Genomic DNA, 14068 nt, shown 5'->3' on the forward strand with positions numbered 1-14068 from the left:
CCTGGCATCAGGCTCCATGCTCAGTGGGCAATCTATTTCTCTCTCTCCCCTGCCACTCCCCCTGCTTGTGCTCTTTCTCTCTCTTTCAAGTAAACAAAATCTTAAAAAAAAATTCCAATCTTTTTATACATTTCATAATTGTAATTAAGGGGTTCTGTTGTATTAAAAAAAAAGATTCAACATTTCTTTGCTATAATTTCTTTTCATTTAAATTCAAGTAAAATGAAATGTTCTGTTTTTATTTAAAAATAAGATTCATCAAGAGTTCCTGGATGCTGCAGTCCATTCAGCAGCTGACTCTCCATTTCAGCTCAGGTCATGATCTCAAGGTTTGGAGATCAGCCCCACATTGAACTCTCTGCTCTGTGTGGAGTCCGCTTGGGAATTCTCTCTCTCCTTCTGCCTCTGTCCCTACTCTCTCTCCATCTCTCTAATATAAATCATTTAAAAAAAATAAGATAAATCTTTAGATGTGTCCTTTTTGTAAAAGATATTTTGCTGATCTATTTACTCTTAGTGATATATGAAAGATACTCTTTGTTAATGATGTTAAATTCTGGGTGGAAGAATTTGGGTGTTTATTCATTCTGTGTTAACCTAGCTCAATGTGACTCTTTATAATAAGCACATATCCATTTTATAAAAACAACCTAGTTGTTACTATTAGTAGTATTATTTTTAAAGAGCACAGGTTTTGAAATCTGACAGACCTGTGTATAAATCCTGGCTCTGATGCTAGAAAGCAGTGTAGCCTTAAAAAATTTACTTAATCTCTGAAACTCACTTTTCTCACTGAAAACTGAAGTGGTTTTTTCACTTGATTATATTAAATGTAAATATGTATATATAACACTTAATCCACTTATGGCCAAAGCAATCAATATTTATCTTTTTATTTTCATTTGTTGAGTTCTGGCTGTTTTGCCAGTTTGTCATATAAGCTAAAATAAACAAACTCATTTCTTTGCTTACTGGCCTGTAAAGTAATGAGATTTGTATGAGATATTCCAGCATACTGTCCACCTCTTCTAGAGCTGACTCTCATCTACATGGTTACTTTGCAATCTGTTGTATTATTCCATCACCACCTCCCCTTCCCAAATCTCTTGCTGTGTTCTTGTCACAGTTGATTGGGCCAGGGGAGGACTTCGATGCAAACTAGATTAATCCTAGCTGCAATTGACTGTTCCAATCTAGATTGGAATAATGCATTATTTTCTTAAATTTTTTTATTTAATTGAGAAAGGAAACTCTTAGTTTCTCTTCAGTGTCTGAAAGATATAAAACTGTACTCTTTTTTATTATGTTCAATTAGCTGGCTTATACTACATCATTAGTTTTTGACGTACTGTTCAAAAATTCATTAGTTGCATATGACACCCAGTACCCATCACCACATGTGCCCTCCTTAATATTCATCACCCTGTTACCCCATCTGCCTATGTTCCTCCCTTCAGTAACCCTCATTTTGTTTCCTAAAGTCCAAAGTCTTTCATGATTTGTCTCCCTCTCTGATTTCTTACCATTCAATTTTCCCTCCCTTCCCCTGTAGTCCTCCGTCCTATTCCTTATGTTCCACGTATGAGTGAAACCATATGATAACTGTCTTTATCTGCTTATTTCACTTCACATAATTCCCTCCAGTTCCATCCATGTTGATACAAATGGTGGGTATTCAATCTTTCTGATGACTGAGTGATATTCGACTGTATATATGTACCACATCTTTTTTATCCATTCATCTTTTGAAGGGCATCTCGGTTCCTTCCACAGTGTGGCTGTTGTGGACATTGCTGCTATGAACATTGGGGTGCATGTGCCCCTTCTTTTCACTACATGTGTATCTTTGGGGTAAATACTGGTAGTGCAATTGTTGGGTTATAGGGTAGCTCTATGTTTAAAATCTTGAGGAAACTCCATACTGTTTTCCAGAGTGACTATACCAGCTTGCATTCCCACCAACAAAGTAAGAGGAGCTCTTTCTCCACATCCTCGCCAACACTTGTTTCCTGTTTTGTCAATTTTTGCCATTCTAACTGGTGTAAGGCGGTATCTCATGGGTTTAATTTGTATTTTCCTGACGGCTAGTGATGTTGAGCATTATTTCATGTGTCTGTTAGCCATGTATGTCTTCTTTGGAGAAGGGACTGTTCATGTGTTCTGCCCATTTCTTGACTGGATTATTTGTTTTTTGGGTCTTGAGCTGTAGAGGTTCTTTATAGATCTTGGATACTAGTCCTTTATCCATAATGTCATTTGCAAATAACTTCTTCCATTCCGTGGGTTGCCTCTTAACTTTGTTGACTGTTTCTTTTGCTCTACAAAAGCTTTTTATCTTGATGAAGTCCCAAAAGTTCATTTTTGCTTTTGTTTCCCTTGCCTTCAGAGACATATCTTGAAAGAAGTCGCTGTAGCCAATGTTAAAGAGGTTACTTCCTACATTCTGTAGGGTTTGCATGAGTTCCTTCTCACATTTAGATCTTTCATCCATTTTGAGTTTATCTTTGTGTATGGTGTAAGAGAATGGTCCAGCTTCATTCTTCTGCATGTGGCTGTCCAATTTTCCCAGCACCATTTATTGAAGAGACAATGTCTTTTTTCCATTGGCTATTCTTTCCTGATTTGTTGAAAATTAGTTGACCATAGAGTTGAGGGTCCATTTCTGGGGTCTCCATTCTGTTCCATTGATCTATGTGTCTGTTTTTGTGCCAATACCATGCTGTCTTGATGATCACAGCTTTGTAATATAGCTTGAAGTCAGGCGTTGTGATGCCCCCAACTTTGGTTTTCTTTTTAACAATTCCTTGGTGATTCAGGATCTTTTCTGCTTCCATACAGATGTTACTATTGTTTGTTCCAGCTCTGCAAAAAATGTTGATTGTATTTTGATAGGGATTGCATTGAAAGTGTAGATTGTTCTAGGCAGCATAGACAGTTTCACACAGTTGGTGGAGCTTGTGACTCTTGATCTCAAGGGTGTGGGTTTGAGCCCCACACTGAAGGGAGAGATTACTTTAAAATAAAATCTTTAAAAAAAGAAATGGGTTACACAATCAAATCATGGAAGGTATGGATATGGCTAGGCTTCCAGAGCAACACATCTGGAATGAGAATGTTCCCAGGAGTAACTCTCCAATTTCTATCTTTTAAGCTCTCCAATTCCTATCTTAAGAGTACTCATTTCCACCATGTAAAAAAAGACTGAGTATAAATTCCAGAGAGATGATTAAAAGATGGGAATTGGAGAGCCACTCCTGGGAACATTCTCATTCCAGACCTCGTTTTTTTCTGGAAGCCCAGCTGTATCCCTGACCTTTCCATGATCTGATTGTGTAACCCATTTGGTTTTTTTGAAGATTTTACTTTAAGGTAATCTCTGCCCGCAGTTTGGGGCTCAAACCCACAACCTTGAGATCGAGAGTCACATGCCCTACCAACTGAGCCAGCTAGGCACCCAATGTGTAACTATTCTTGGACTTTATACCGTACTATATTCCTTCCTTCTTCCCTGTCACTTTTCTTTTTTTAAATGAAATAACTTCTGGTTGACATTCTCTTATTTACAATTAAATTAATACAGGTTTGTAATAGATGACTTTTAAGAATTATTTCACCTAAATGTTTAATAATTCCTTAAAATATGTTCTTAGACTTTCCTTGTTTAGTAATTTACCTAAGTATGGTCTTCATGATCTTAATAAACATTTATGAATTACTTTACATACACAATTGTACCATACATATCTAGTTTCTAAGCAATAAAATAAGTTCCTCAAATTTATCAAAGTAGAGGTCACATGTCTTTGTCATTAGTCTTTCTAACCAGATTTGGAAAGGGTCTATCTAATCCACGGAACTTTCATTTAAATAATGGCAAACATCTTATGTTTCTTCACAGTGCTGAGATGGCATGGTAAATAATGAATATGTTCTCTTTTTGGACGTACACATATTCTTTGTGATTCTACTTCTCTGTTTTTAAGGGCACCATATCTACCTCTTTATCTATAAAATTATTTTCACACAGAAACCCCTTTGATGATGAAGAAAACCATGTTTTAGAGCCAGCCAGATTGTTTTCCTATTTCCTGTTATGTACATACACATATATTTTTCATGGCGGGTAGGGATCATGGAGAAGGAAAAACAAACAAACAAACAAACAAAAAAAACGAAAACCTATAGTGAACGTTGAACCTATCTCGTTATTCTAGAATTTATCATTTTTCCTTTGAAGAAATTCAACATTTGTCTTACAACCAGAGAATAAACATCAGCTGCTAGAGAAAGCTATTGAATTTCAAAATCCCTTTGAAATGTCACATTAACCTGTTTTACTTTCAGTCAGTTCTTTAAAATATCAAACATTTCCTGATGACTCCCAGATCTAAGACTGCTTACATTTCTCTAGATTAAAAGTTTGTTTCCTTCACTTGCAAACCAACTGTGGTGAATGAATCAGCACTGTTTAGGCCTGGGAAAAGTGGATCACAGCTGTAATCTATGTGCAGTCTTTCTACAGGTAGTTTAATTTGTGAATTTTGAACAAGGTCAAATGCTGAATCTGGTTGATTTGGGTAAAACTACAGAGTTCTAGCCTTCTATTTAGCCCTCCATTAAATTTTAATCTTTACAGCTGTATTTGTTTCACAGCTCACCTTTTATTCTGAGATATGTAGGAGTCAGACAACAACCATTAACTTAATATTTTACTCAACATCTATTGAGCATCCACTTGCTAGGTGCTGGGGGTAAAATAGTAAAAGAAATTTGTGCCCCTTATTCTTGAAAAGCCACATTATAAACTGAGAAACAGCTATGTAATTTCTGAGAAGTTAGAATATAATGGGTTAAATTCTGTAATTGAGCTTAAAATATTGAGAACACAAAGGAATGAATAAGTAAATGAAATTTTCTTCTTCCAAGCAGAATTGGATTTATAACTTAACCATTTAGTGTGAGAGCTATAGGAAGTTTGTGCTGTATCATCAACAGCTTAGTGTCTTGGGACATAATCAACACCAAATACCTTTCCTTTTAATGCCATCAGCAGTCTTCCTGTCTTACACCTATTGTTGGTTGTTCTTGTTCACTGAGCTCCATCCACTTTCATTTTCATGATATGATGTACACGTGTTCACATTATTAAGAAGGCTGATACTCATAGACGTGGATGGCTACCTTACAATAATTGTGAACTGTTCCACCCAAATGAGACATTTCATCCTAGAACTAGGATTCCTTTTATTTATTTTCCTAATAAATAATAATTTTCTAGAATTAAGATTCCTTTTATATATCTTATTTATTTTAATTACTTGGAGTACAGTTGACATGCAATGTTGCATTAGTTTCAGGTGTACAACATAGTGGATGATTCAACAACTCTATACTATACTATGCTTATCACAAGTGTAGCAGCCATCTGTCACATACAACACTATTTCAATAGCATTAACTATATTCTCCATCTTGTACCTTTCATCCTCATGACTTATTCATTCCCTAACTGGAATCCTGTACATCCCACTCCCTTTCACCCATTTTGCTCATCCCTCACACCCTCTCCTCTGGCAACCACAAGTTTGTCTTCTGTATTTATCAGTCTACTTCTGCTTCTTATTTGTTCATTTGTCTTATTTTTTAGATTCAATATATATATGAAATTATGATATTTGTCTTCTCTGTCTGACTTATTTCACTTATAATACCCTGTAGTTCCATCCATGTTATTGCAAATGACAAGATCTCATTCCTTTTTAGGGAATTATATTCCATTATATATGTCCACAGTGGACATTTAGGTTACTTCCTTATCTGGGCTATTGTAAATGATGCTGCAGTAAACACAGGATGCATGTAATTTTTTGAATTAGTGTCTTTATTTTCTTTGGGTACATACCCAGTAGCAGAATTACTACATCACATGGTATTTATGTTTTTAGTTTTTTGAGGACACTCTGAACTTTTTCAGAGTGTCTGCACCAATTTACATTCCACCAATAGTGCACAAGGGCTCCTTTTTCTCTACATCCTTGCCAATACTGTTATTTCTTGTGTGTGTGGTGTGTGTGTTTATTCTAATCATTCTTCCAGTGATAAGTCATTGTGGTTTTGATTTGCACTTCCCTGATGATGAGTGATATTGAGCATCTTTTCATGTGCCTGGTAACCGCCTGTATATCTTCTTTGGAAAAATGTCTATTAAAATATTTAGGAATAAACTTAACCAAATGTGAAAGACTTGTACCTGTACTTTGAAAATGATAAAACATTAAGGAAAGAAATTGAAGACAACAAAAATGGAAAGATATTCCATGTTCATGAATTGGAAGAGCCAATATTATTGAATGTCCATTGTATCCAAAGCAATCTACATATCCAGTGCTACCCCTATCAAAATACCAATATTATTATTCACAAATAATCCTAAAATTTTTATGGAATGCCAAAAGATTCTGCAATCTTAAGAAGGAATAACAAAGATGGAAGTGTCACAATCTTAGATTTCAAACTAAAGATCAAAGCTGTTGTAATCGAAACAGTAATGGTACTGGCACAAAAAATAGACACATAGATTGATGGAACAGAATAGAAAGCCCAGAGATAAGCCCATGCTTATATGGTCAATTAATCTATAACAAAGGAGGCAAGAACATACAGAGCAAGAAAAACTGGACAGCTACATGCAAAAGAATAAAACTGGACCACTGTCTTATACCATACATGGACCACTCTTTATACCATACATAAAAATAAACTCAAAATGGATTAAAGAACTAAACATGAGATCTGAAACCATGACACTCCTAGAAGATAATACAGTAATCTCTTTCACATTGGCCTGAGCAACATTTTTCTAGATATATCTCCTCAGGCAAGGGAATCAAAAGCAAAAACAAATGGGTTACACCAAAATAAAAACCTTTTGCACAGTGAAGGAAACCACTAACAAAATGAAAAGGCAACCTACTGAATGGGAAAAGATACTTGCAAATGATATATCTGATAAGAGATTAATATCCATTATCCACATATCCAAGATATGTGAAGAATTTATACAACTCAACGTGAAAACATAAACAAAAATAATTTGATTAAAAAATAGAATTCGGAGGGGCACCTGTGTGGCTCAGTTTGTTAAGCATCCAACTCTTCATTTTGGCTCAGGTGGTATGACTGAGCCCATGTTGGGCTCTGTGCTCAACAGGAAGTCTGCTTGACATTCTCTCTTCTCTGCCCCTTCCCCTGCTTGTACACACTTGTACACACTCTTTCTCAAATAAATAAATCTTTTTTTTTTTTAAGCATATTTAGGGGGCACCTGTGTGGCTCAGTGAATTAAGCCTCTGCCTTTGGCTCAGGCTAAAAGATCCTCGTGATCTCAGGGTCCTGGGATTGAGCCCTGGATCTGGCTCTCTGCTCAGCAGGGAGCCTGCTTCCCCTCTCTCTTTTTCTCTGCCTGCCTCTCTGTCTACTTGTGATCTCACTCTGTCAAATAAATTTTTAAAAATCTTAAAAAAAATAGGTTTAGTATCCTTAATATTTTTGAATCTGTAGTCTCTGAGAATCTAATTAAAATTAGATCTCTATAGAAGGCACACACAGACTAATTTTGTATAATATCAAGGGATTATAAAATCCTCTAATGCTTATCATGGGCTCCTGTTCAGTGACTCTACCACTGGAAAAACATGTCAGTTCAAGTTACATTTCCCAAATTTTACCCTGTGAAACATTTAAGGATAAAGGCTGACAATTTCTACCTTTAACTTCACTTGGTTCCTTCATTCCTGGATGGTTCAAGCTCCCTACATTGTTTTTGAGGATGCTAATTTGGGTATCAGCCAACTTGTTCAGTGTTGCAACAAAGATAATCTGAGCCCCTGTAGCAGTTTTGTGCTAGGCACAGAGAACAGAAGAGAGAAAAATCATTCCTGAGGACATGAGTAAATCAAATATTCCAGACTAGTGCTGTCTAATGGAAATATAATCCACCAATTCAAGCTACATTATAATTTCTAATTTTGAGAAATTACCTTGAGAAAAGTTGAACAAAACAGTTCAAATTAATTTTAATAACATAATCTATTTAAACTAATATATCCAATATATTTCAACATGTAATCAATATTAAAAAATAAGATATTTTCTATTTCTTCTTTTGTACTAAGTCTTTGAAATCTGGTATGCATTTTACATTTAGATCATCTATCAATTTGGAATAGCTACATTTCAATAACACAGTACTACCAGTAACTAGTGGCTACCATATTGGAAAGCACAATATTAAGCCCAGAATAAATGATACATAAATAAATAAATGATACATAAATAAATAAATAAATGATACATAAATAAATCTTTATGTATGTCTGGCTTTGTTATAGCAGTGATTAATTCTTCACCTTTTAAAAAAATCCTCTCCCTCAATATCATCTGGGAAGAAATGAATAAACAGTTTATTTTCTTCCATTGTACTGCATCTCACATTGGAAAGAATGTCAGCCATGCCCCCTAAAATCATAGAGTGTAGTGACCTGGCCAGGAAGAACCTACGTCTTTTCATTCCTCTTCCCTAAAGGGCCAATGAATTTGGAACAGGTACAAAACAGCTTTAAAAATAAAACAACTAGGGACGCCTGGGTGGCTCAGTTGGTTGGACGACTGCCTTCGGCTCAGGGCGTGATCTTGGAGTCCCGGAATCGAGTCCCACATCAGGCTCCCAGCTCCATGGGGAGTCTGCTTCGCTCTCTGACCTTCTCCTCGCTCGTGCTCTCTCTCACTGTCTCTCTCTCTCAAATAAATAAATAAAATCTTTAAAAAAATAAATAAATAAATAAATAAAAATAAAACAACTAAAAAATCTTTCTAACCACATCCAAAATCAAACTAATTCATGCTAGCTTCCACTCTAAAATTTGCTTCAGGCTGACTACAGCAGGGTTACCCTTCTGATTAGCATTAAAAGATAAGTATATGTTCTGGGGAAATCAATGCATTCCTGGCTAGGAAACAAATAACCACAGCATATATGAAGCCAGGAATGATGGTTATAGTGGAAGATATTTAAAGCACATGATTTTTTTTTTTTTTAGTTTCAGAGGTAGAATTTAGTGATTCATCAGTTACGTGTAACACCCAGTGCTCATTGCATCAAGTGCCCTCCTTAATGTCTATTACCTAATTTTCCCTTCCCCACTACTTACCTCCCCCCCCCCAGCAATCCTCAGTTTTTTGTTTTTTTTTTTCCTAGAGTTCACTCTTATGTTTTTTTCCTAGAGTTCACTCTTATGGTTTGCCTCCCTCTCAATTTGCATCTTTTTAAATTTTTCCTTCACTTCCCTTATGTTCATCTGTTTTGTTTCTTAAATTCCACATATAAGTGAAATCACAGTTTTTGTGTTTCTCTGACTGACTTATTTCACTTAGCATAAAACCCTCTAGTTCCATCCATGTCATTGCTAATAGCATGATTTCTTTTTTTTTTTTGATGACTGAGTAATAGTCCATTGAGTATGTATACTATGTCTTCTTTATTCATTCATCTGTCAATAGATATCTGGACTCTTTCCATATTTTGGCTGTTGTAGACATTGTTGCTATAAACATTGGGGTGCAAGTGCCCATGTGAATCACTTTGTATCCCTTGGATAAGTATCTGGAAAATGATTTTTTTTTTTAAAAAGAGGGGATGGGAATCTTCCTTCCCCAACCCCTTCACCACTCATAAAATATTTCTGTCTTATTCGGGTATTGCAGAGTATTTAACTGAATAATCTTGAAGAACAGTTACCAAATACAGCTTTTATGCAGCAACTATTTACAGACACTTCTCTAGTGTTATTCTTCAGTTAAGTTATTTCTTGTATGCACTCATTTTTGGAATAACAATTTTCATGCCATTGAATATAATTCCCAAAATTGTCCTAGCCACCGATTTTTTACCCAGTGAAATACTCTGTTGTGTTTTTAAATGGCATCATTTGGAACAGACACATCATACTTTGAGGAAAGGGCACATTGTTAAATTTGTTAAAAGCTATAATAGACATCTTGAATCTTTTTCTTAGAGTTAAAAAAATATCTCTGCTAGCAGTTAATAAATGTTAATAAGATTTTTTTCAAAATACTGGCTATAATATTACAGTGTTAATTGTGTTACTCAGTGAAAAAAATGCTGTGAGTCATATTTTATAGTTGTTACTTATACAATTTGGAGAACTTTTCAGGTACTTGATAAAGAATGAGGGGACTCCAAACCTGATAAAATGAGTCTAGAAGACCATTTCCTTTCTTTAATAAGGTTTAGGAAATTTGCAATTAAGAATAGACTAAAGCAACTTGAAATTGGGTTATGAATTCATACTGCAAACTCAACAGGACCTCAAAATAAGTTGATTTCAAAATCAAGGATCTCTTTTGCTATTTCTTCTTACCAACTTTTCCCTCCAACATGAACTTAGTGTTTAAGGGGAAAAATATTTTTCTACTAAATGTAAATAAAATATACTTCCCTATTTTAGTATTGAAAGGTATATATAATACTAACCAGCTTCTATTCAGTGTAAAACAACTTGTGTTACCATCATGGATCAAAAAAAAAAAAATTCCCAGAAAAAAAGAAGGTTATGTGATATTTAAGTTAGCCTCCACAGATGGGCCAAATATGATAAACAGAAAACTCAACTACATTAAGAAGCCAGGGCAAGTTGGTAGGCTCTCCAGGATTAGGTGTCCATGTTTATTAACAGCAGATTGCTTAGTATGCTCATAGCTCATGGCTCAGAAAGTCCTGATTCCTTCATAACTAAAAGAAAATAGATAATTTAAAAAGAACAAAGGTGAAATACTTAATTCTTGAAGTTTTTCACACTCCTCCCAATTAAATCCTTTCCATTGTCCAAAACTGAAATGTGGTACACATGAGAATATATCTTGTTTTCTGCTACTACAGAGAACATAACTGACTAATAATCCAAGCTTAAGCATCAAGAAAGTCCTTGAGCCAAAGGTTTTTACTGAAACTTCCATGCAAACTTCCTTACCTCTCCTTCACTCAGGTCAGATGTACATCACAGCCTGATGGCTCTCCCAGACTTCTTCACTTCCTTTCAATTTCCATTCATGCAGGCATTTCTCTTAATAAACTTGAACATTTAATTCTGTCTTTGCATCTGTTTTCAGAGAACTTGGACTAATACATCAATTCAGATACCTTTTTTCAGTTTCTCAAACTACTGTTCAGATGCCTTTTTTCAGTTCCTCAAACTATGTGTCCATAATACTGTGCAAAAGAAGGCAAAGGAAATGGCCCTTATCATTTGGCCCCAGCTCATCACCCTGGCTGCTTCTACCATCTCTGTGCTCCAGGTACACCCAGCTCTCTACAAGTACCTGAGAATCTACACCTTTGAAAATACTATCTCCTTGCCTAAAATGACTTCCTCTCTAGTTTATATGACAGTGTTTACAAGACTACATGTAAGTCATCTCCTTTGGCAAGCTTTCCCTGACATCTATAAGAAGAATTTAGAGCGTGTCTTCCTCTTGCATCCATACTTCACTTAGCTTTCATGATCTTGGCACTTTTGAAGATAGGCCGGATATTTTTTAGAGTGTCTTGAAGTTTGGATTCATCCAATGTTTCTTCATTATTGGATATATAACCATTATTACACCTGTTATATATTTTTTGGCCAGACTGTCACATTATACTCTTCTCATTATATCTAATCAGTTGCTCATGATGACTATTTGTCCCATTACTAGTGTTGTTCATTTTGACTACTTTATCAAGATGGTGTCTACCTGGTTTCTCTACTTTTTGTTCCATCTCTAATTAACAATGTACTCTGATATTATGTAAAAAATTCATTACTTTCCTCACTTTCACCTACTAGCTAGTATCCATTGAAATTCTTGCCTGGGTTAATTATTACTATCCTTATTACCAAATGGTGATTTTCTAAAACCATTATTCCTTCTACATTTAATTGGAGGCTTTCCACTATATGAAGAAACTTTCTCTTCCTTCCAACTATTTAGTCATTCATTTATTTATATCAGTGGGGTACCTGCTAATTCAATGAGTTAGAGATTGTTCTTATCATTTATTTAAAAGTTACAGTTATCCTTTATTTAGCAAGCTAGAGGCCCCTCAAATTTACTTCTGTGTTCTTTTGACATGTCCTCATCCTTTTTTGAGCACTTCCTTCCTCTCTGTTACAAAAGATGATCCAGGTTCATCATGTTTTTTATAAGCCCCAATCCTCGATTCAGTCATTTTTTTCAAGGAGCTCTGATTCATTTAGCATTTGACACCAAGATATAAGCACTAGGTATTCATTATCAGTAGGATGCTCCTGATCTCAGGCTCTTTCAGCGGATAGCTAAGGAACTACACACACATTTACATCTATACTTACTTCTTTATCTATAATGGAAACTATTATCTCACTCTGGTACATCCAATTCTAATCCAATGCCAGGTGGGTTTATAAAAGCTATTTGTAACTCTTCCCAGTAATGAGAAACCTGAATCTTATTGTTCTTGATATATTTATTTATTTGATCAATCTCTTGGGATGTAGCCAATCTTCTGATATTGCTGTGCCACCACCCTCTTTGTGAATACGCCTGCTCTGTGCTAAGCTTGGCCTCCTTACACAGGCCTGCAACCTACCTTGACAGGTGTGACTCATGGCTATGGAAAAACAGAATGAAAAATGCTAATTTTTTTTAAAGAAAGGAAAGAAACAAAGGGAAAGGGGAGAGGGAGAGAGATAGCTGCTAGCATTGTTTATAATTTTTTTAAATATTTAAAAAGAGAGCAGCTTTAGGCTCAGAACCTTCTGTAAAGAATAGTATCGATCTAGAAATAACACTATTTTGTTTTGTTTTAATTGTCAATGTATTTTAGTTACCTGATCTATTTCTTTTCTTTAAAAACTTTTTTAAAATACTTTTTTTTTTTTTTTTAACAGCTGAAATGTCTCACATTTATTACCAAAACAACCTACTGGTGCAGAAAAATAGTAACAGAAAAATCATTTCCCTGGTAAAAAGTATCTATTGGCCAGGTCAAAAGGTGTTTACAGGGTGATGGAATAGAATACATGATCTTCAAGGAGCTTAATTAAATATGTGGTGCCAATTAGGTGTGTCATCTCACGATGTGGGACACCTTAGAGACCCAGCTTGGTTCTCCTCCAGTGCCTCCTCTGGAAGTTGTACCTGATTTTATTACCAGTTTTCATCTGAAACCACTGGGGAATGGGATGATTGTGCTTTTGTTTCTTGGCCAGGAATCGCTTGGTCCTGAAAGTCTTGTGAGAAGACACAGTCAGAAACAGGAAGCAGCACACAACAGGATGGTGGGGAAAAAGAGAAAACTTTAAATACATTTTTCATTGAGGAAAAAGTCACATACTTTAATCAGCACAGTCCTTGAGCCTATAATTCAATGAGTTTTAAGAAATATATATACCACATTGACACATAAAATGTTTTCATCTCCCTAGAAGATCCCAGTCAATCTCCACTGCCTGTAGGCATCCACTTTTGTCATTTATATCAGAACTGTCTTTGCTTCTTTGTAAATATTTTTAAGGAAAAGGTGTTAATCAAAAAATTAAACAAGATACAAATGGTAAAGATAACATAAGGTGTACAGAATAGCACAGAAGATATTATCAAATGATGGTACTTTGAGCACAATGGCTTGTTTCATGGACAGCTTGCAGAGTTGTTTCCTTTCTTTTATTTTATTTTTTATTTTTAGATTTTATTTATTTATTTGACAGAGATCACAAGCAAGGAGAGAGGCAGGCAGAAAGGGGGGGGGGGGAAGCAGCTCCCCCATGAACAGACAGCCTGATGCGGGAGTCGATCCCAGGACCCTGGGACTCGATCCCAGGACCGCAGGATCATGACCCGAGCCAAAGGCAGAGGCTTTAACCCACTGAGTCACCCAGGAGTCCTTGTTTTCTTGTCCTTAGAAATGTTTCTTTGCTACAATGGGGAAAACCACCAATGTTAGTCAAGCTAATGGATACAAGTTCCAGCC

The 14068-nt window shown here is 35.6% G+C and overlaps 1 protein-coding gene across 1 annotated transcript; it reads right to left on the reverse strand.

Annotated features, from left to right (window-relative positions):
- Positions 1 to 13180: 13180 nt before the first annotated feature.
- Positions 13181 to 13406, reverse strand: LOC122913585 (60S ribosomal protein L39-like). Its single transcript, XM_044260259.1, has one exon. It carries the CDS (start codon positions 13404 to 13406, stop codon positions 13188 to 13190), a length of 219 nt encoding a protein of 72 aa, XP_044116194.1. The 3' UTR covers positions 13181 to 13187.
- Between the last annotated feature and the right edge of the window lie 662 nt (positions 13407 to 14068).

The sequence above is a fragment of the Neovison vison genome, chromosome 7 (assembly GCF_020171115.1).
Source record: "Neovison vison isolate M4711 chromosome 7, ASM_NN_V1, whole genome shotgun sequence".
Classification (NCBI taxonomy): domain Eukaryota; kingdom Metazoa; phylum Chordata; class Mammalia; order Carnivora; family Mustelidae; genus Neogale; species Neogale vison.

Coding starts and splice junctions, on each gene's coding strand:
- LOC122913585 (XM_044260259.1), bottom strand. CDS start 13,406: ATGTATTTAAAGTTTTCTCTTTTTCCCCACCATCCTGTTGTGTGCTGC.